The sequence below is a fragment of the Amphiura filiformis genome, chromosome 6 (genome assembly GCF_039555335.1).
Source record: "Amphiura filiformis chromosome 6, Afil_fr2py, whole genome shotgun sequence".
NCBI lineage: Eukaryota > Metazoa > Echinodermata > Ophiuroidea > Amphilepidida > Amphiuridae > Amphiura > Amphiura filiformis.
In genome coordinates, this window is record NC_092633.1 from 1,779,939 (window position 1) to 1,802,432 (window position 22,494).

The following is a 22,494-nucleotide window of genomic DNA, read 5'->3' on the forward strand; positions in this document are numbered from 1 at the left end:
TACAACACCAAAAACAATAGTTTCCTATTCATATAATGCATATTCACATTTGACTACATGAATATTCAAACATTTCCCGGTGTGAATATTCATGTGACTATAATGCAAATGCACACAGGGAATTTTTCATCCAAAACATCACCTTAGGTGATATCAGTTTTAGGGTTAGTTTTTGGGTCAGGTTAGGGTTAGATTAACTTTAATCCTAACCATAACCCTAACTCAGATATCACCTGAGATGATGACCATAACATTAACTCAGATATAACCTGAGGTGATATTTTGGATGAATTTAAAAACTGAATGATATTTTAGAGAGAACCCATGTGTCTGTGACATGAATTTTTTGCAAATTTGTACATTTCCTTAAAGGAAGAAAATATATTTGTGTGAATATATTTGCGTTTTCACGCTCGGTGATCGCGTCAGCGCTTCGCCGTCGCCACTTCATGGCGTGAGCATTCAGCTAGAAATAGAAATCAGTTTCCAGTGATAAGCATATTCTGACGAGTGCAGGTCGGCTTCGGCTGGCTTGCAAGTCTATTTTAAATGTATTCCAGCTCCCTTCTTGGTTGAGCACTTTACTGTGGATGATTTACCTTACTTGGATTTATTTATTTGTGTGAATAAATATTTCGCAAATCAACTGTACTCATGAAATTTTGCTGCACGCGAACATCTCATGCTTTACAGTATACGAATATGTTCATAAGGCCAAAAAAATGTTTGTTTCCTGTAGCAGGTCAAAAAAGTCAAATGCGAAATGCGTTTTTTTATTTTTATTTTTTTTTATAATCCATATCTTCAAATGAAAAAAAAACACCTTTTTTGCTGCAAATCGGAATGGAAATTTACAGTGGGTCTCTCCGACACACAAAAAAAATCATATTTCTTCATATTCAACAATATTTATTATCCCCTTTCAACCTACAGATTAAAAAAATGTGTGATGTTTTCTCCAGTAGTTTTTCACTATGCTCATTTCTTGTGTGATGTGTAAATGTTTACTCCAGTAGTGTTTTGTATTATTTTTTGCTATTTTTTCCAGGTTTTTATCTAAATGTGCAAAAAAGCTGTCAAAAACCAAATGCGCGGTACAGGAAACAAACTTGGTTTTTTTGGGCCTAACAACAAGACATTCCAAAATAGCACAAAGATGTACAATTTAGGCCAAGAAAAAATGAGTCATATTGGCATAACCCACCCCTGCAATTTACTTATTCATACACAGTTGTATTACTAATACAACAACTTGATATTTCAATGACTATATATTTGATGAAGAAAGACATAATGTATTAAATACACCACAAAACATAACAAAAAATATATATTTAAAAAAAAAAAAATTTAAAAAAAATCTATAAAATTCACTATTTCTTTTCATCTAAATCATCTGCTGCTGAATACGCTGGTGGTGGTTCCGGTGGTGCCATTTGGTTATACGGGCCTCCGCCTATGGCAATGTTAGTATAATCATTACCCGGGGTACCTCTGGGGCCATCAAGTTCTGATAGGTCCACCTTTTCTGGTAGCACATCGGCAAAGTCCGGTGGTAGTCCGGTCTTCTCCGGGTCCCCGCCTTCAGCGCCAGCACCAAATCCGGGGTTTTCGAAGGTGACTGGTGTGCGTGGTAGGCCAGTCTGGAAAAGAATGATGAGATATGACCATAATGTTCATTAATAATGAGTTTATAATATGTTTCTGCTGTTCATGTATATCCTGCTATCTTGTATAGATACCTCCCCCGATACCTCACAATCACTTGTGTGTTAGGCCAAAAAAGACCATGTTTGTTTCCTTGTAGCAGGTCCAAAAAAGTCAAATGCGAAATGCATTTTTTTAAATTTAGATCCATATCTTCAAATGACAAAAAAAAGCTTTTTTGCTGCAAATTGGAATGGGAATTTACAGTGGATCTCTCCAACCATGGAAATAAGAGAATCCATGCTCCAACACACACACAAATATCATATTTCTTCATATTCAAGAATATCGTTGATCCCCTTTCAACCTGCAGATTTAAAAAAGGTATTAAAAAAATGTGTGATGTTTTCTCCAGTAGTTTTTCACACACTTGTTTGTTGGGTAATGCGTAAATTTTTACTTCAGTAGTGTTTTATATTATGTTTTTGTGATTTTTCCGTTTTTTTGGTTTTGTGAAAAAAAAAATTCGAATGTGCAAAATAAGCCGTCAAAAACGTAATGCGCACATGCCACAGGAAACAAACTTGTTTTTGATTTGGCCTTATATGATTATCTACAACCAGAATCAGCTCTTTGATCTCATAATTCTTAGTCAGTGGGAGTGGTCTATTTCGCAGACACATCGCAATGATCGCATGATTTTGGGTGTTGTCTATCGGGCTGTAGACAACCCCACGTCATCATGAGTGTTGATACGCGTAACACGCTCATAGAGGTGCGTGTATGTATCGGGTTGTATGTGTAGATGCAGTGCGGAATACTCACACGCGCTAGCAGTACGCGCAACAAAAGACCTAGTTTTATTCATTTTAGAAAAAGGGGAGTTTTTATGACAGTAACTTAATTTTTGCTTAAAAAAAATTGCCATTTCAACATAGCCCTCCTTACCCTCACCAGACCTTCTTTACCATGCAAGATGTGTCACTCACAAGTATCTACAGGCCCATACGCAGGATTTTTTTGGGGGGGTGCTGATTTTGAAAAAGTGGATTTTTTTCCAAGGGGGGGGGGGCAATTTTGTGAAAAGTGGACTTTCTTCCCCAAATTTGGCCCTTTTTTGACCAAAAAGATCCCATTTTTTTTTTTGCTCTTACGCCCCCCCTGAGTACGGGTCTGAGTATCTACATAACCAGAAATAAAATTGCTATAGATTTTACCTCATAGATGGGTTCCCCATTAGTGACTGTTGGTGGCATCACACCTGGCATTTCAACATTGGCACCTGTACGGTACACAACTGGTCCAGCAGTAGATCGCCTAAAAATAACAAAGAAATAAAAATAGATGGAAACATCAATGACCCTGTTCACATTAGAAAATGTCTTCATTCGACGAAGACAAGTTTATCTTGATTAACTAATTAAGCATGTGTATACATTACACTGAACAAAGATCGAACAAAGATATTGCACTTTGCATATTTCATGAAAATGAACGAACCTTGAACGAAGCTATTAACGCCCAGCTATTATTAAAGCCGGCGAAGGTCACTTGTCACATGATCACTTTTCTTCGTCGAACGAAGCGAGTGTACACATTACAAAATTAGCTTCGTCGAACGAAGTATTCCTTGTTGAACAAAGCAATTTTAATCTTTGTCGAAGGAAGAAAAGTGCGTACACATTAGGAAAAAACAATTTTTAATCTTCGTTCGAGGTTCGTCGAAAGAAGAAAATTTTCTAATGTGAACAGGGTCAATGTTTGCCCAAGTTGCTGTGTTTAAGAAGAAAATATTTGAAGCTCTAACTCTGTCCTAGCAATCAAAAGTTTTTCAAGAAAATGAGCTTTTACAGGCCTTGCCGTCTAGATTTTAAATGTAGAGAGTCAATCACTCGCTAGCATGATGCTAGGTGAGTGGCCGAATCACTCTCTACATTTTAATCGAATCACTCGCTAGGTCTGAAAAATTATTCATATACTAATATGAAACAATATTACACACTGTTCACAAAGCTTCACAACCTTTTTTCGTATCCAGGGTTTAAGGCCGGCTAACTTATTACGGTAGATCGGAAACAGGATACACTGAAGTGCTGAAACTTGCATGTAAATTGATATTAGATTCAATTTTGGGCGATTCGCAGGGAGCGATATTTAGTGTCTTTGGCAAATTTAAAATCGCTTGCTAGAAATTGAGTTTGGTCGAGCGGTGGCGAGCGAGAGCGATCGCTTGCCTCAAACGGCATGGCCTGTTTTATATTATTGTTAGGCTTACTTGTAAAAGACCACAAGAAAGAAATTCCACCTTAATTGCTTATGACAATTTCAGTTGTTTGCCTATTATAGTTTGCAACAACTTCTGGTTATTCCTTCATATAATTTTACACAAAATAAGGATTAGATTTAGGCTTAGGGTTAGGATTAGGATTAGCTTGCATGACATAATTACATGAAGGATCAACCCAACTTTCTTTTTTTCATTTGGCTATTCCATTTGAAATTCATACACCCACTATGGAAGACATGACCTTAATCTCCCACACAGCTAGGGGAGTGTGAATTTCAAATGGAGTTACCTGAATGGGTAGTTCCATTTGAAATCTACACCCACTGTGTGGGAGATTTAGGGGAGATTTAGGTCATGTCTTCCATAGGGGATGTGTAGGTTTCAAATGGAACAGCCCAGTTGGAAACTGCAGAAATACTGGTTAATACAGAAGGGAATTCTAACCACTGAGCCATGTTCTCTCTCTATATAAGCAAGTTGTATAAGCATGGAAATAAGAGAAATCTTATATTTCCATGGTATAAGTAAGTGTTTTTGTTGGTCTGTTCATTTCTGCCCCAACTCAGGCTCAAGCATACTGCGCACTAGCTTGCATCAATTAGATGTCGCTTTTGCGATTTTATTGAGTATTTGTTTAGATTAGGATTTAGGCTGGCTTTTCGCTTTGGTTTTTATAGTTCAAATTACAACTGTGTTCACAAAGAATCTCTGTATTTCAATGAGCATGTTCACGTTGGCCTCAGATTTCTTATGATGTTGTACGATCCTACGACAAGCCGTATAATTGGTGATTGCACCTTTTCTGTTCTAGGTGCACACCTTTGGAATAAGCTCCCATTTACTGTTGGCACCCATATTTTAGGTCTTCAAAAAGTGCCTCAAAATGTATCTTTCCAGGAAAAATTAGTGTGTTTTCCCCACCTGGCATTTTTTTTGTTCACGAGTTGTTTAGTTTGATGAAGTTTCTTGCTGCTTGTGTATTTTATGCTATTATATTGGGCCTGTCATAAGCCTCCCCCACCCCTGCCCAAAAATAATACTTACTTCTTCTTCTTGACATAACAGAGAAGGACAATAACTGCCATTATAAGGAGGAGAATGATGAGGAATGCCACGCCAGTTGCTGCACCAATGGCTGCCACTGAAAGCAAAACAACATAAATAAAAAATGTATAACGATAATTTTTAAGGGATATAAGTGGGTAATAGATCCATTTCATGAAAATTAACCTTGGCCTTTGGATAGGTGGCTACTTGCAGCATTCAGCATTTTGATTTTGGGGGGCTCGTCCGGGAAACATGCCATGGCAAGGGTTAAAGGGGTATCATGCTCTTTTTATACTGAAATACCCTGCTTTTTTAATAATAATTTCATCATCCAATTCCAGAAAAATGCAACCATCCAATCTAACCACAAACATCCTACGTCCATGTACCGTGTGTTTTGCGCCTACACAAAGCACCGCAAATTCCACAGATAGGTACATGTACTGTAGTCAGTGGCACATGCCCAGATGATTCAAACCATCACAAGATCTGGGCAACCAATCACAAGCCAGATCCATTTAAGATGCATTACATCATGGCTAATTTTAGTAAGCCAGAAATCTGACAATCTTTCACAAACACACCTGTGTTAAGCATAGGCCTATTAAATGAATTTCAAAGTCCATTTGGGAAGCTAACAACAGAGTATGGTGATTATTGAAAAGAAGAGCAGATGTGCAAATCTAACAATTGTACACAAATTAATACAAATCAATGCACAATGGGGAAGTGGACTGTGGAGAAGTTTAGTAATTGTAAAATATTTTTGGTAAACATTTTTGAAAAATATTTTGTCAACTCTTATATAACACTATGTTAGAATTAAGTTTTCAAAAATGTTTTCAGAATGTTATTAACTCCATGAGAACTACCTGACTATTGGTCAAAAAGGAGTTTTCATTATCAATTGGACCAATCAGCAACATTGTTAGAATAATTTCACCACGCAAAAAAATTGGAGTGAATTATTTGTAAAACTCCATTCTGATTGGTGATTAAAATGAAGATATTATTTAATTGACCAATCAGAGGCAATGTTAGATTGGCAGGTAGTGCTCAAGGGGTTAAAATGTTTTATACCATTTGTAACCTGACAATAAAACAGTTTCTGTAAAATGTTTTGTTTGCTGGGTTGTTCTTTTTTGAATTGCAGTAATTCACGGTTGTTTGATTGCATGTAAAAAACTGAGTCATTTTTAAGAAAAGTTGAACAATGATGGCGCTATTTATCTAAAATCTTGTTTGCATCTTTACAAGGGGTAGACATTTGTAAAATGGTATTAGAACATTAGCAAACAGACTAACACAAAATTTTATCATGAAATGTAAGGTATAACTCATATTATTTACCTAATTTAAATTAAAAATATATGGAAATAGTGCCCTCAATTTGCACAAGAATGTGCACTTTATAGAATTAAAATTACCACAAAAAAGCAGTAAAAGATGAATAATTTGATATAGAAACTCAAATTTATGTTTAAAATTGCTACAAAATATATGTGTAAATACAGTTTATTATTGTGATAGATGTTGGTATTATTCAGGTCTCGAATTGAACATTATAATAATGTTTTAAAAAGATTAAATGATCACCTCAAACAACCATGAATAATTATTATTTGATGCATGTATTTCTTGTTTACCTGATGTTGCACTGTCGTCTTGCTTGCCAGCAGTTCCATCCCCTGCAGTCTCACAGCGGTCACCAGTGTAACCCGGATCACAACTGAAATGATGAATAGCAGAAATATTATCTCATTAGGAGGCCGGTCGAGTGCAGATCCGCCAGAACACGCTTTTTACAATAAGGAATAAATGCTAACCTCATTATGACATCATCCAAGCAGCAAAGTTCATTTCCAATTGAAAAAGCGTTATCCGACGGACTTGCAGTCGACTATTCTGTTAGCGTTATCGACATTACAAATTTGCAGTGCATTCTGGGACAGTTTGGTACAATTGAACTCTGACCTTTTTGCAAAATTGCTTTGATAATTTATTTATTATTGTAATAATATTATCATAAAAAATATTATACATAATTTGTGAGATCATAATTTTGTAAAAGTTAATCTATTTCAGTAAAACGTTAGATAAATCATCATTTTATAAGCACAAAAAGGAATTTCCTGATAGGCTTATTTGCTGTCAATAGTGACAATGGGCTCTTCCAGTTGAAAGCCACATTACCCCTGTGGAAAATTTCAGAAATAGATTCCACAGAGAGCGTATGTTTTTCAAATGTACCTGGTCAGGGTCAATCATTTTGAAACCCATACTCCCCCTTATTTTGGCTTTACCTATATCTTCCACAACTGGAGTGAGTATTTCAAATGGAAGTTATCCAATTGTTTATTGTATTCAGCACTCATACTCCCTCTGTGGAAGACTTAAGCTAAATCCTCCACAGGGGTAGTGTGGATTTTAAATGGAATAGCCCAACACCTCAATTGCAAGATCTGGATGAGCTCTGTTAATTGGTGTATTTTTGTCACTTTTGACCCATGTTGCACTGAATAGAAATCAGAGGAGAAATGCATTGCAGTAAGTTTAAGATATCCTCCTTGATCAGTGGCATATTAACCAGGGTGGGTGATGGTGGGGGTGGGGTGGTAAAGTAATATTCCCCCTGCCCCTCGGGCAAGACTTCTCACAGGGCAGGGCAGGAAGCAGTTGCCGTTCTTTTGGTCATGCCACTTGGTGAATGTAATTGAGTATAGAGGGGAAATGGACCTCAGTATAAGTTACTGGATACTATTGTATGTGTTGAACTGGACTCCATAGTTTATATCAAATCATTTTTTAATAAAATTTGACAAAGATGCATTCAGGACACAAATATAATGCAAGAAAAAATAGAACATGTTTGTAACTTACTTGCAGGTACCATCCGGTTTGCAGGTCCCTCCATTTTGACACCTACAAGGATTTACTACTGGCGGCCTGGTTCTAGGTGCTCTAGTAACTACTGGTCTGGGCTCACCTGAAATATAACAAACAGTCAATATTACAACTTTCTTCTGCACCTCTTGGAATTTTCTTCAGATAATAATTTTGTCTTTGGGCTATAATCAGTGGCATAGCTGCTGGGGGGGCTGCCACCCCCTTGTGCAAGGAAAAAAGAGGAAAAAGGAGGGAGAGAGGAAAAAAGAGAGGAGAGAGAGGGAGAGGAAGGGCAGAGAGATGGGGAATCCATACGATATGCAATACCATACGATTATTATCAATAAGCCTGGCAAAATTGTCTATTTGGGCCCCGCCCCTGCCCCCCCAAGTGCAGGGAAATTTGGTGGATTGGGCCCCGCCCCATACAGGCTGCCCCCCCTGGAAAAAATCCCAGCTACGCCGCTGGCTATAATAGATCTACTCCCTGTGATTGGTGAAAACAATTGAGATTAGTGTGTCAATAGATTTCACATAGTGCATACAGTCAGCAATACCAAATTGACTAATTCATATTAAACAATTCACTGATACCAGCACTGGTGGCAGCCATCACTGCTTGTAGACAGGAAGTGATTTTTTTCCATATTTGTTAGTGTATAACAAGACTTTCCCATCCACAGAGTCCCATGTTTAATTATCTAGCTAAGCAACTTTTGAGTCACTTTTATGAAAATTCTCACAAATTGACCTATTCTTTCATGTGTGTATATCATAACATGTCTAATGTCCATGGCCATGCCGCTTAACAAATTGTTTAATTCAAATTAACCAATTCTATATTACTCACTTGTGTATGGCGCAAGTAAGAAGTAATAAGATTAGACTCAGAAATAAACCTATGCATAACCCTAATGGGGTATTCCAGTTGAAATCCATACACCCCTTATGGAAGACATGACCTTATGCTTTCACGCTCCTGGTGGGGAAGATTAACGTCATCATGTCTTTCATAGGGGCGTAGGCCTATGGAATAGCTCTATAGAAGTCTAGCATATTGAATTATCATGATAACAGTGTTCTTAATCTTGGGCATTGAAGGCATGTGCCTTTTATTGTGTGTTATCATATGTGTTCTTATTATTATATGTGTTCTTTTTTCTGGAAAGCGCTGTGGTCCTTGGAGGGCGCTATATAAATGCTTGGTTGTATTGTATTGTATCAGCACAACACACAAAGAGCGTGTTTCTACAGAGCCAAATATCTTTTTGGAAACGGTATGGAACCGTTAATCACTCCTGTGGAAACAGCCTCCAACGCCTTTTCAACGCCAGCGGAAACCTCGTTGGAGTAGGTTTTTGCCGTTGACGAAGCGGGTAGATTTTCTGTAGAAACAGACCGAAGCGGTAACTTGCCGTTTATTGAGCAAAATCAGGCAAAATGGCTGTTAATCAACAGGTAAATTGGACGGACGACATGACAAAAACCTTAATAACAGCCTGGGCAACATACAAGTCCAAACTATTATGTAAAGCCACGATTTCTCCATGATACGGAAAAACAGACAAATTCACGGAATTCGGGGTTTGCTCACGGAAATTTGTAAATGCCACAAAATAGTGAAAAACTGTGTAAAACTTTTCTGTTGATTTGCAAAATATAACAAAGAAAAGTGATTATTTAGCAGTAATCAACCATTAAACAATCCATTCTAGCATTAATTCTAGGCCTACGATGCAAGATTCTGGCCATACTACAGTAAAAGGTAAGACAAAATACACTATTAAAACAAGTTTGTTGGTACGATGTAGAGTAGGCATGTTAGGGTAGAGGGACATCACATGACGTCATTCAGCTTAAACGGTATGAACACGCCAAAGGCAAAAACCTGTCTGTGGAAACAGCAGGTTAAGCGATAAGATACTGTTATCCATTTAACGGTAACTTAGCGGAACGCCTGTAGAAACACGCTCAAAGAAAGCAAGTGTTGTCAAGCAAGTAATTTGCTGGGGACATAGCAAGATGTTCTAGGGGGGGGGAGCAGCTGTCCTCCACCCTTTGGCTATGCTATCAGCGTCTGTTGAATAACACAAGTAATTGGGCAACATATCCATTTCCTGAAAATCCATCTGGTCCTTGGTGGACATGTGGCCGAGGGCTTGTGTTTGGTATTGAATATTTAGTGGGGTTTGTCTGGGGAATAGGCTGCAGGGTACTAAAAAAACACACATTTTGGCTCTTTTTATGACTAATTATTATCATTCAATTCCGAAATGCAAACAAAATAAAATAAATAAGTACATTTTTTTTTTTTTCAATTCGGATTTTTTGGGGCCAAATTTCTGAAATACTGGGAATTTCCGGAAGACATACATCCCTGTGTGTTTAGGGCAGGGATATTTGGGGTGCCTATAAAGAGCAATAATAGCTATCATTTAAGATCATTGTGAAGTGCTTTGTTAATTTATGCTAAGGCGCTATATAAATTCTGTGTATCGTTTATATCAGCATGGACAGGGTGGTAAACTAACACAATGTAATTTTATATAGCTTAAAAAATAAAAATAAAAGCAATAGAAAGGACTAGGAAGTAAGTGTGTGTGTGTGTGGGAGGGGGAGAATCTGATGGGAAATGGTAAATAAAAAGCAAATTTGACATTTAAATCATCATGAAAGAACATGTGTGTATTGTCAGTCTTAATGATGCAGTCTTAATGATGCAAACATTCAAACAAACATTTGTTCTTATTCGAACTTCACTTTCGTGAAGATTGTGGCATTGCAGTATAATGTTCAGCTCAGAAACTGCGGAATCATTGGACAAAACCAGTGACACTATACAGTACTTTTTGTGAAAAGCATAGAGTGATTGAAGAATATAGCCAATTCAAAAAGTGAATCCTCATCATGTTTTCCTTTTTATAATTTATTTCAACTTGACATTGCCGAAGTATTATAAATTGGGCTATTACAGTTGAAAAACACCTACCCCCCTATGGAAGACATGACCTCAATCTCTGACACAGGAGGTGTAGATTTCATGGAATATTAAGGTCATGTCTTCCATAGGGATGTATTATGGATTTCAACCGGAATAGCCCAATTAAGTTTCTTAAAGCCATATTATAACATTTCTGTAAAAATAGATTAGTATTTATTTTCCATAAAATGTTAGCTTTTACTGTCAGATATGCCCCCTTTTAATTTTGAACCGAACAAGTGAGGTAAAGCATAGAAAATTGGAATTTACTACTAGCGCCCATGCATGTTACTCCCGCTGTTGTAATACGGTACGATCCTAGGGTGTGTGCGTATGTGTATCCCACACGCCGTGCCGTGTACGTACTGTGCATATGTGTTCGACTAGTATTTCCATCGTAATAATAAAACGACGGTTCCGGCGTTTTATTCAAAATCTCCAGCACCTGAAGTCTTAATTTTTGCAGAGTATCTTTATTGACTAAAGTACATTACAATCGTGTAAAAAGCAGAATTAAAAAAATTTTTGAGGGCGTTCTCCTCAGCAAATGTTATGACTTTAAGTGGCATAAAGTGTTGGTGATCTTCAGAGGTGCTGCAAATTGTAATCTATAAGGCATAATTAAATCTTTCATACATACAAAAGTGCAAACTTACTCTGTTTTGCAGTTGAAGTTTTATGGTTGTAGCTAATTAAACAGAACATTTAATTAGTATTAATTATCATTCATATGTTTATTGCATAAGTGCAATTGTAGGATATTATACTATAGTTTTTACTTATTTAATGTGACAGTGACTGTTTTTTGTACAAAGAATGCAGGAGAAAACTTGTTGAAAAATTCTCTCAAAGATTGTGATATTGCATCAGTGTTGAATAGCATTTTTTTTTAAATGACAGATTCCCCAGCAAACACAATATATCTTTTACAACATTTTTATAACAATTTTCAAAAAGTCACAAGAAAATGTTTAAATAACTTAAAATGTCACATTTATATATATAAAAAAAGTTTATAAAATGTTGTCAAAATTATTATTGTAAAATAAACAAATCAAAGTTTTTGTCAACATTTTATAATGTAATTCAAAAATAATATAAAATGTTTTGTGACAACTTTCAAAAATGTTTTGAAAATGTTATCAGTATAGATGAGATGACCTCAATATTTATTAACAAAGGCAAGGTATATCGATATGCTTGAGTGAACCCCAGTGTAACCATTACACTGTTCAATAGCCTTATTGTGATGTGGCAGGAGTTTTAAAAACACGAGCCCTGAACAAAATTATGATGCGCGCGCATACTGCCAGGCAAAACACAATGGAAATTGTGATGATGCATGCGCATACTGCCAGGCATTGACGTCAGAAGTCAACTCATCTATAGATAATGATGATGCAATGGACAAGGACATAAAAATGTTTTATAACTTTATGCAATATTTTCTGGCAGCCTTGGGCACCCTTATGAAAATGTTACAAAACATTTTAATGTTTGCTGGGTCAATGAGTATTGGTGGTGCTATTTATGCTAATTTATGCTTGAAAAGTGGGAAAACAAATGCAGTGGAAAACAAGACAAACAGTAGTTTAAACCATCCCGCTGCATCCCGGGGGGATGGGGGATAAATCCCCCCAATATTTTGCCGGGGGATGGACATTCATCCCCCCAATGTTGACACCTGCATGTGGGTTTCTGACCAAATTAACCTCATATTTGGCCATTTTATCCCCAAACGGGGCCAATTTTTGTGCGCTAAGCGCGAAATTATCCCACTTTTACACCATATTTCATCAGTTTAGCTTCAATTTGGCAAAATTTTTCGCACGCTACCATCAACTTATTTTGTCGCCAAAAGGTTCTGCAATTAATATACTTCAAGAAATGTTTTCTATCCCCATCACCCCAATGTCAAAAAGAAATCTACGCCACTGGTTTAAACAATATCAATTTAGTTTCATAATATTGCCAGGGGGACTTAAAATTGGTTTGAATTGGAATGTGCCACTGAGAATTTGATCATTTTTTCTCTTTAAAAGTGGACCTATCCATATACCAATTTTGGAGCAAATTTAGGAAATTTTGGTTGCAGTTAGGCAAAAATGTTTTTATATTATTATACTAAAAACCTCAAAATTATGAAGATAACTATGTGAAAATAACCACTTTTATAGTGACTCTTGTGGGTAAATTCTTAATTATTTTTTTTATGGTTAAGATATTCATAACTTTAATTGTTTCACTTTCACACATTATTTGCTGACTTTAGGAAAGGACTTTGCTTGATAATATTGATCTGAGAAAAATTGGTTACAAGTGGATGTTTTTGTTTATTTAAACTACTATCTATCACAGAATTATTGACACATATTCTAAAATTATTTCCAAACACAGTAATAAGGTAGCACACTTCATGTTCTTTTCTTTTGGTAAACAGGCGTAGATCCCAGGTGGGGGGGGGGGATAACCCCCCCCCAATATTTTGCCAGGGGGAGCTTACTTATTTGTGTCTTCTATACTATCCATCATATACCCCTGCATAACGAAATTCAACAATATTCAATATCCAAAGCAATATCCTCACTACAATAGGCCCTAAAAACATAACTCCCCCACCCCACATAATCGCAAATTGACACGAAAGCTTCATTCCAATTCAATTTATTTCAATCAAAACGGTCCTGTCATACACCTTCCCCAATCAAACACATTTCTCTTGCATTTGATCATCATACTCTTCCCTAGAAAAATCATTATATACCAAATCTAAACACCATGGAATTCGCCATATCACGTCTAAGCTCACATTGGCTGCCCATTCCTTTTTAAAGGAATTTTTATTATTCTAAACATGATCTAGTCCGGAATCCATTTAGGATAACACAGAGACTACACTTTTATTTGGTTTTGATTTTGATGCAATGATTATTATACTTTAAAATTGCAAATAAATCTTGTGCATTCATTTTGATTTACATTATAACTATAAGTATCTTGCAAAATACACTTGTGCTTTATTGAAAAACCCTACAAGATTATATAAAAGTATACATTTTTGGAAAGGAAATTAGTCATGAAATTTAAACATAAACACAGATTTGGTGTAAAAACAACAATTTTGGAAAAAATCACACAAAAACCCACATATTTTGCCTCAACTTTTTGTATACACACTGAAAACAAAAGCTTGTTTTTCGTTGTGTTCTACTAATTTAAATTAGTAAAATAAACTGCTTGAGCGCATGCTACCAGGTTTACGATGTCTTACGATATATGTATACTAAGCAGGCGTATGCGAGACTCGTAAATGAAGGAATAATAGTTGTGGAGTAGGTCCTACCAATTGGATTTGGAAGTTCTACGACAATGCAACATTTAGTACAGCATCGATGGTTAGAACGCTGTCATCATGGCGTTTGAACTCGTTGTACCATTTGGTTTTACAAATCTCTGGTGGTTTTACGATGTTTTAAACATTCCCGCTGTTTCGATCATGTGCTCGTGCTTGCAGACGACTGATCGAGTCTGTCGAACTAACCAAGATTAGTAGAAAGAGACATCGTTTTTACGATCTTATAACGTTATACGGCAGGTTTGAAATTAAATAAAGCGTATGCCGTGCGAACAGTTTCATTGGTAAAGCAGACTTGTTCGGCATACCCAACCAATATAATAGCATCGCTAAACATGCCTTACAAATCACTAATTAGTAGAACGAGACATCGTTTTTACTAACTTTTATTTAGTAGAACTTACGAAATAATGTTTTCAGTGCACACTAATAGAAAAGGAAAAATCCAAACTTTGGCATTTGTGTGCTTTTTGTAATCTAGGCACTCCATTCCAGGAACGTTTTTTTATATTAATTTTGTGACTAATTTCCATTCCAAATATGTATACTTATTATCTTGGCTGAATAATTAAGAATAATGACATCACCTTTAATTAATGCATTTCTGAGAGTGCACAGCCACCTTAACCCATTGTTAGTTTGAACCCATCCCAACTCTTTACATAGAAATCCTATGTAAGCGTCACTATGTTGGCTTTGCACTTATGATGGAGTAAAGGACATACAATATTTGTATTGTTCAGTGCTCGGATAGCAACGTTTGCACAGTATTTTTGTGGGACATGAGAGCACAACAGACATATCGAATTGCATTCTGAATGTGAAGAATGTCCTTCTGATATCAAATAATTTTGACTTTTAAATTCGCTATATCATGCGGCGTATTTAGGGGCTTTGGGGTGCCTGCCCCCAGGGTAAAAGCAGAGGCGGCCAAAATGAAGTGGGGGCGGAAGAAAAAGGGGCAGCAAAAACAGGGGCGGCAAAAAGAATTAGTAAATAAAAAAGGGCGGAAAAATTTGATAAAGCATACAATTTTTTGAAAAAATGGTACTAGACATCAAAATGTGCTGCCATTAGGGTGCTAGCACCTGAAACCCTTTTTTTTTTTGCTCTTCACTTTTTCAAACGACCGAGAAAAAAATTGGGTCAACCTTTTCGGGCTGTTGAGGAAGGGGCAGCAAAATTTATTTCAGCCCCCCGGAGTTGGGGCGGCCACGGTACGCTACTGTATATAAAGAAAATTGCTCTTTAATACCAGCTGATGTGTCTCTAATGCAGCCACTCTATTGAACATATATGATATCAGTCCTTTTGATGTGTTAAATATCGGTCCTTTTGACATGGAAGAAAATTTCCCGAATCAGTGGAATAAACTCTACTTGGGATCTTACTACTGTCTGTTCAATTAGCTTAGATTCTTGAATTTTTAAGATATTTGAAAAAATATAAACTTGTGGCCAAAGTCATCAAAGAAAAGTGTTAGCACAGCCTTAGACCTAACATGATTTATACTTTTCAAATTCCCAAGTTCAATTTAAAACCCCATTTCTTTTCAATTTTGCCTCATTTTGGGCAGTTACTTGGGTCCACCGAAAGGGTTCGCGACCTTTTTACAAATTGAGTGGGATGGTCCATTCTCAACTTAGGGCATAGACCCTATCCAATTTAGCAAAACAGTCTGTCCATCAATCTGTCCTGCCATTTCAATTGTTATACCGTTCCGGTTATTGGATAGGTTCTATAGGTGATGATGCATGGTCCACGGTTTTTGTTACACCTAAATTATATGGTGAAATACGTTTTATGCATAACATTATTCTGAGCATTATTTTTTCCTAAACAAGGACATTAAAATTATGGATTTCGTTCTCATTTCAACTGGTTTACAATGTATATTGAGTTTTGTTTAATACCACCATTCCTTCCCAAGAATATCAGCATTCGCTTGACATTTTCAGATACAGTAACTTTGTAAGAAATGTTTTCTGTAACTGTAACCTGATTGTTTTAAATAATATTTTCTTGTATAAAAGTTCTTTTGTTTCACAGTTTTTTCAGTTTGTATTCAACAAACAAAACGAAATAACAAATTGAAAATAAATGTGTAGTTTTATAATAGGCCTATAGGCCTACACCTTCTCAGACCCATTCTCAGACCCATTTGCACAATAAATAAATAAATAAATAAATAAATAAATAAATAAATAAATAAATAAATAAATAAATAAATAAATAAATAAATAAATAAATAAATAAATAAATAAATAAATAAATAAATAAATAAATAAATAAATAAATAAATAAATAAATAAATACACAAGGAATGTATTTATATAAGATGAGCCTATTTTAGAAAACCTTAGTTCCCATAAATAATAGCGTAATGTTTCGACAGTAGGGTTTCAACACAAATTAGGCATACTGGCAAATATTTTGCTGGACAATACTTCCTGATGCGGATGGTCGAATAAACCAATCTTTGCGCATTGTGACATTCGTCCCCATTGCTCTAAATGGATTGATTCCAAAAAGTTTATGGTACCCGCCGTTCTACGGCTTTTTATAAAAATATCGCGGGAAAAGACCAAAATTGAAAAGAAATGGGGTTTTAAATTGAACTTTAGAATTTGAAAAGTATAAATCACGTTAGGTCTAAGGCTGTGCTAACACTTTTCTTTGATGACTTTGACCACAATTTTTTAATTTTTCAAATATCTTAAAAATTCAAGAATCTAAGCTAATTGAACAGACAGTAATATAACTTATCATGCCGACGTATTGTGTAGCCACCTCTACTTTATTGACTTAAGAAAAATATCACAAGTTGCAGCTGGTGTTTGAGTTTTAAAATGGGAAATGCTACATCTGAAACAGATTCATCAGGATCATTCCTAAAAGTCATTAATAGCAAAAGTTCTCAAAGCAGATCCAAATAAATCAGGTACTCACTAGAAATATTTTGATTCCTATCAGGAATCTTGCTCACTCTGGTTTGGTGAGTGATAGTACTACTAGTTGTTATCGGCGATCTTTGTGACTGATCTTGATGAGCTTCACAAGGAAAAATCATCAAATCAATGGCGTAGCGTCACAGAGGCAGGGGGGCACGTGCCCCCCAATTGATTGCAAAATTTAGAAAATCCCAGAGGAAAATAGCTGAAAAATGGCTTGTGGCCCCAATCAGACCTGGTGGCCCCCAATCATGGTCAGTGCCCCCCAATATGATGACCCACGCTATGCCACTGCATCAAATAGATAAAGGTAAAGCTACTGTTTTAGTAGATACCACGAATATGAAGAAAAGCTTACAATTTTGCTCAAAGACATCAGCATGTATACGTATGAAGAGTTTGAGGAAGATACTTCCCCCAGATTTAAAAAGAAGCTTGTTGTCATCTTAAACAGACTTTTGCATGAAAAAATAACCCAAAGGACTAGGATTTCCTTTTTCCACAACAGCTGTCATTTTCTTCATCAGGAGGGGTCAAGAATATGTTGGTGAGTCTATTCTTTCTTGGGCAGAATTTTGTACCCCCTTCTGCACACATACCTGAAACAAACTTGCAAGAATTGTGTGCGGCTGTGTGCTTGATGGAAAGAAGATGCATGCAGAGTTCCGACTATAGCTCTTGATCAGAGCCCTTGCAATACCTTAGAAGATCTAGTGATCCCTGAGTAAAATAAACCCAAGGAAGTGAAATCTCTGCCTGCTTAGACCATTCTATTAAAATTAATACCACTCCGAGTATCACTTACAGAAGCTAGCAAGCAAGACACACGAGCAAAGCGACTTAGCGAGCCTAGCTGGGTCACCAACATCACAGGGCCACAGAATAAACTGCAGTATACACTGTCTACCCCACCCCACCAACCGCGGAAGTCCATGGCCGGACTTCGACAATAGTGTCAGATAATTCTATCAGATGGAAATTAGGTCGTCTTTGGAGCAACGCTAAAGTTAAGTTCTGATAAGAGTTCTGACGGGGGTGAGGTGGGTGGGCGTTTGGATTCACCAGACTAGAGTGAACAAGATACCTGATAGGAATATCAAAATATTTCTTGTGGAGTACCTGTTTTATTTGTTCTGGATCTGTTTTGAGAACTTTTGCTATTAAAGTAAACACTACATGACTATGAAAAAGCCATGGGTAGAAAAAATGTCATAGGAAATTGCGTACTAAGTAGGAGAGCCTCTGTCTCCCTGCTTGCTATGGCATGAAGTATGGGTAAGGTGAATAGATAAAAAAACCTAGAATTAAGTTGGTTAAGCTGACCTACAAAATCAGTACAAAACTTATGATAAAATCCATTTGTTTACCCCTTAGCATTACACAAAGCAAGAAAAACACCATTTACAAAGTTCTTAACAACTTGACACTAGTTGACACTAGTTGCAGCATATTTTTACCATAGATGAGATCAATCAATAGATTGATCAATAGCTATCAATCAATTAATCAATCACTCACTCAATTGATTGATCACTGGAGTATTGATAGTAACTAGCCTCTGACGCAGGTGTTACGGATTCCCAATACCAAGGTTCCAAGCATATATAATGCAGCAGAAATTAGCACCTATATCTAGTTTTGGGAGAAGCCCAGCAAGCCAAGGTAGGTGGATATGGACCCAGGATATGTACCAAGCATTATTGGGCCATTCCAGTTTAACTCCATACACCCCCATTGAAGACATGACCTTAATCTTTCACACAGGGAGTGTGAATTTTAAATCAAAGGGTTACTTGAATGGGTGGCTCCATTTGAATCTACACCAGGAGGGTGAAAGTGCGACTATTGTTCGACTTAAACTACATCATTTTTAACCCCTTCCGTTTCCGTTAATACAGCTTTAGTCTCCTCCACCTTCGCAACACGGCACGTGGAGTGACTGGAATCACAATGACAGCGGAGGAGAATACTAGCTGGTCAGACAATTTAATTCTATCAAGCATATAATACCTGAACAATCACCGTCATTTGATCGATTTACTACAGAATATATTGCATACACAAAATATAATTTTAAAATTGTAAACCTGTTAACTTATATACTTGTGTACTAAAGTATAAGGACACGTGACTAAAATCATGTAGAAGACAAAATGGCCGCTAATCCGCCTATTGTATAGACTTAAACTACATCTTCCGGTTTGTTACGTAATACTAGGATGCCATGCCCTGTCTACACCCACTGTATGGGAGATTATATATGGTCATGTCTTCTGCAGAGGGTCTATGGATGTTAACTGGAATAGCCCATTGATTTATAAAGCACTTGCATAGGTGATATAGGCAGGGTGTACTATTATTAGCTATTGAACTTACCTGTTGTTATAGGGGGAAGTGGAGTCTCCTCTACAGTATAGAAAAATATGTTTTGGTATGTTTTACAACCGGTGTTATCATAGAGTGTACATGTTTAGACAAATAATGCCAATAGTGTATGTCTAAATGTTTAGACAAATTTAATGCCAATAGTGTACGTCAAAATGTTTAGACAAATAATGTTGGATGCCATAAAAGTGAAATCATAATTGATCCCTTTTAATTTACCTGGTGCTAATTAAGGAACAACATTTTACCTGGTGCTAATTAAGGTGCAACATCTACATCCTATACAGCGCTATTGGGGTGCCCGATTGGTACCAATGGCTCTTTCTATACTACCCTGAACATTTGCATAGTCCTTTCATGTAAATGTTGATTATTTATAATTTATTACATCACCAGGGTATGCATAGAAAGTGTCATCAGCATCTAACTGGGCACTGATGGTACTATAGACCACTTGACATCATTGTTTATCAACAAAGGCGAAGGACTGGTCTATCGATATGCTTGAATGAACCGCTACACTGTTCAATGGCTTTCTTGTACTATATGAAATGTGGGGCATGGGTGATTTAAAATGCATGTGCCCTGAGCAAACTATGATGCGTATGGCGTACGCACACTGCAGGGCAAAGAACAATGGAAATTGCCATAATTCGAACGCATACTGCCGGGCAATGACATCACATGTTAGGTGGTCTATAGGACTAATTTGATATGGTCCCTAAATAGCATGTGACTCTTGATCCAGACACGGATTCTTGTTGTTGTCACACACAAGGCAAACATAGCAACCCAGATCTTCACATGACAATAACCTGCGACTAAATTGAAAGACATCACTGTCAATCAAACTCCTTGGCCATTCATTGGTTAGTAGCGCGTAAAACTAAACAAACCGAGTCAAACTAAGTGGCTGCTGAAAAAGGTACTCCAAATCTGTTGCATATCCCCGTACCCTCATTTCCATTTCCCGGGCTCAAAAAATAACTAGATATTAAAGCAATAATGTGTGATTTGCATAAAGAATCGATTTATATTTAAATGTTTGTTTTCACTGATCACATTATCCCCTTTTAATTTCGAGCCAAACAAATGAGGTATAAGAAGAAAATTGCGATTTCATTCCAGCGCATACAATGCGTGTACTACGCTCGCCGATTGTAACCTGTAATACTACACGGGGCATCGTGCTCGATGTGTGTACATATGAGCTGACATCCACGAGAGATGTTAGCAAGCAGTCGATCAATGAACTCTGAATAAAACCGGGTTGACCCGGTTTTAATATAAAAAGTTAAATTTTACTGTTATTAAAGCACTTCAGGCTTAGTCTTTTACGTGGTGTTTTAGTACACCGCTGGGCATTTTAATTATGCAAAAAGTAGAAATCCGAGTAAAATTGAGGCGTCGCTGTGAAGCAAATCACACATTATGGCTTTAATATATCCCACAATAGAGATTTCTACACAAAGGCCAATCAAAAACGTTTATAGCATCTTCCACTATTTCTAGTAGGTAAGCTCTGATGTGGACTGAAACATCAAAGGAGGATATTTCTGATCTATTCTACGGAACCAAACCATCCCCCATTGCACCAATGTTTATCAACTTATTGACTATCTTTAGTCTTCTTCCAAGTCATACATTTCATTGACAAATATTCATAATATCCCATACCTTTGCACAAATAAGTCTTGGATGAAGTCTACTTACTGTCACATTGATCAATCAATCCTTCATCCCCACCACCGGAACCGCATATACAGTCAAAACCTTGATAGATGCTATTGTCTTCATCGCGTGGAGTCAATACACACATATCCGTACACCTGGCTCTATCACATGGGTTGGGCACTGAAAGATAAAATCACATGACAATTTTTAATAACTATTACAGACTGACGCAGTATAGTCCCACCCGTTTTGGGTGAACATTTTCAAAATTGGGGGTGGGACTATACTCAAATTAAAAAAAAAAAAATTCATTCAAATTCAATGCATTTTGAAATCATTAATAGAGTATGACATGAATACAAATTATCAATTTTCATATTAAAAATACAAAACATCTTGAAATTTTTTTTTTTTTTTAGGTCAACCATGAATGAATGATCCTAGCATTTAGGTCTAGGTCCTGGGACACTCCAAAGCCGAAAAAATAAATAACTTTAAATTTTTTTTAATTTATGAAATTTTTCGAAAATTTGGGGTGGGACTTTACTCGAAGGTGGGACTAAACTCGCGTCAGTACGGTACTATGGACCACAATGGTCGCATCCCAATGGCACAGTTTAATAATTAGGGATTCAATCATGTTTCACCGTTGTTCATCACCGTTTAAAAATGACGCGGCCGCGTCGTTTACTTCGCGAGGGCAGCTTTATTTAGCTGCCCGAGCAAAGTAAACCATGCAGACGCGCCGGATGCGAATTGTTAAACGGTGACGAACAACGGTAAAAACATGATTGAATCCCTTTCAACAACGAAAAGAAGCTAAAGATCGTATAATTCACATGATTATTTCATGAGGAATGCAAGGTTCTAGGCATGACGAATTTTACGCGCTTCCACGTAACGCATAGTCTCGCTTGCATTCGCGTATACGCTACAGTAAAAGTGTGGATTCATCACGAATTAACAACGGTTGGCTCCTGTACAAAGGTATAGTAGGACCTCAATTAAATAATCGTAGTGCAATATTTGACCTCAAGTTGCAGAGTATTTGTCAAAGGTCATTTAAATAATGTACAAATGTATTGGGATTAAGAACTATGCCTTAATAGATGAGCATGTTGTAGATCCTAGCGTATACTTTTCTATTATTTAATACTACAACTATTGTGAAGAATGACACACTCTTTTGCCACTTTAGAGCATTAACAATGACTGCATAAACACATAGCGGGGGGGTGGGAGGACTCAAATCATTGGCTCACCCAAATGAAATGAATTTGTG

General features: G+C 36.7%; 1 protein-coding gene across 4 annotated transcripts in view; it reads right to left on the bottom strand.

Annotated features, from left to right (window-relative positions):
• Window positions 1–1,362: 1,362 nt before the first annotated feature.
• Window positions 1,363–22,494, bottom strand: part of LOC140154802 (low-density lipoprotein receptor-related protein-like) — a 134,813-nt gene continuing 113,681 nt past the window's right edge. For 2 of the 4 annotated variants that reach the window (XM_072177382.1, XM_072177383.1), the window contains 7 exons: window positions 21,252–21,392; window positions 19,530–19,559; window positions 7,862–7,967; window positions 6,628–6,710; window positions 4,979–5,075; window positions 2,865–2,964; window positions 1,363–1,643 (listed from right to left, as the gene is read on the bottom strand). In XM_072177382.1, coding sequence (XP_072033483.1) covers window positions 1,374–1,643; window positions 2,865–2,964; window positions 4,979–5,075; window positions 6,628–6,710; window positions 7,862–7,967; window positions 19,530–19,559; window positions 21,252–21,392 — 827 coding nt within the window. In that variant the 3' untranslated portion in view covers window positions 1,363–1,373. Of the gene's footprint in view, window positions 1,644–2,864; window positions 2,965–4,978; window positions 5,076–6,627; window positions 6,711–7,861; window positions 7,968–17,104; window positions 17,254–19,529; window positions 19,560–21,251; window positions 21,393–22,494 lie in introns of those variants that run through there. The other 2 variants (XM_072177384.1, XM_072177386.1) reach the window with 2 other exon arrangements.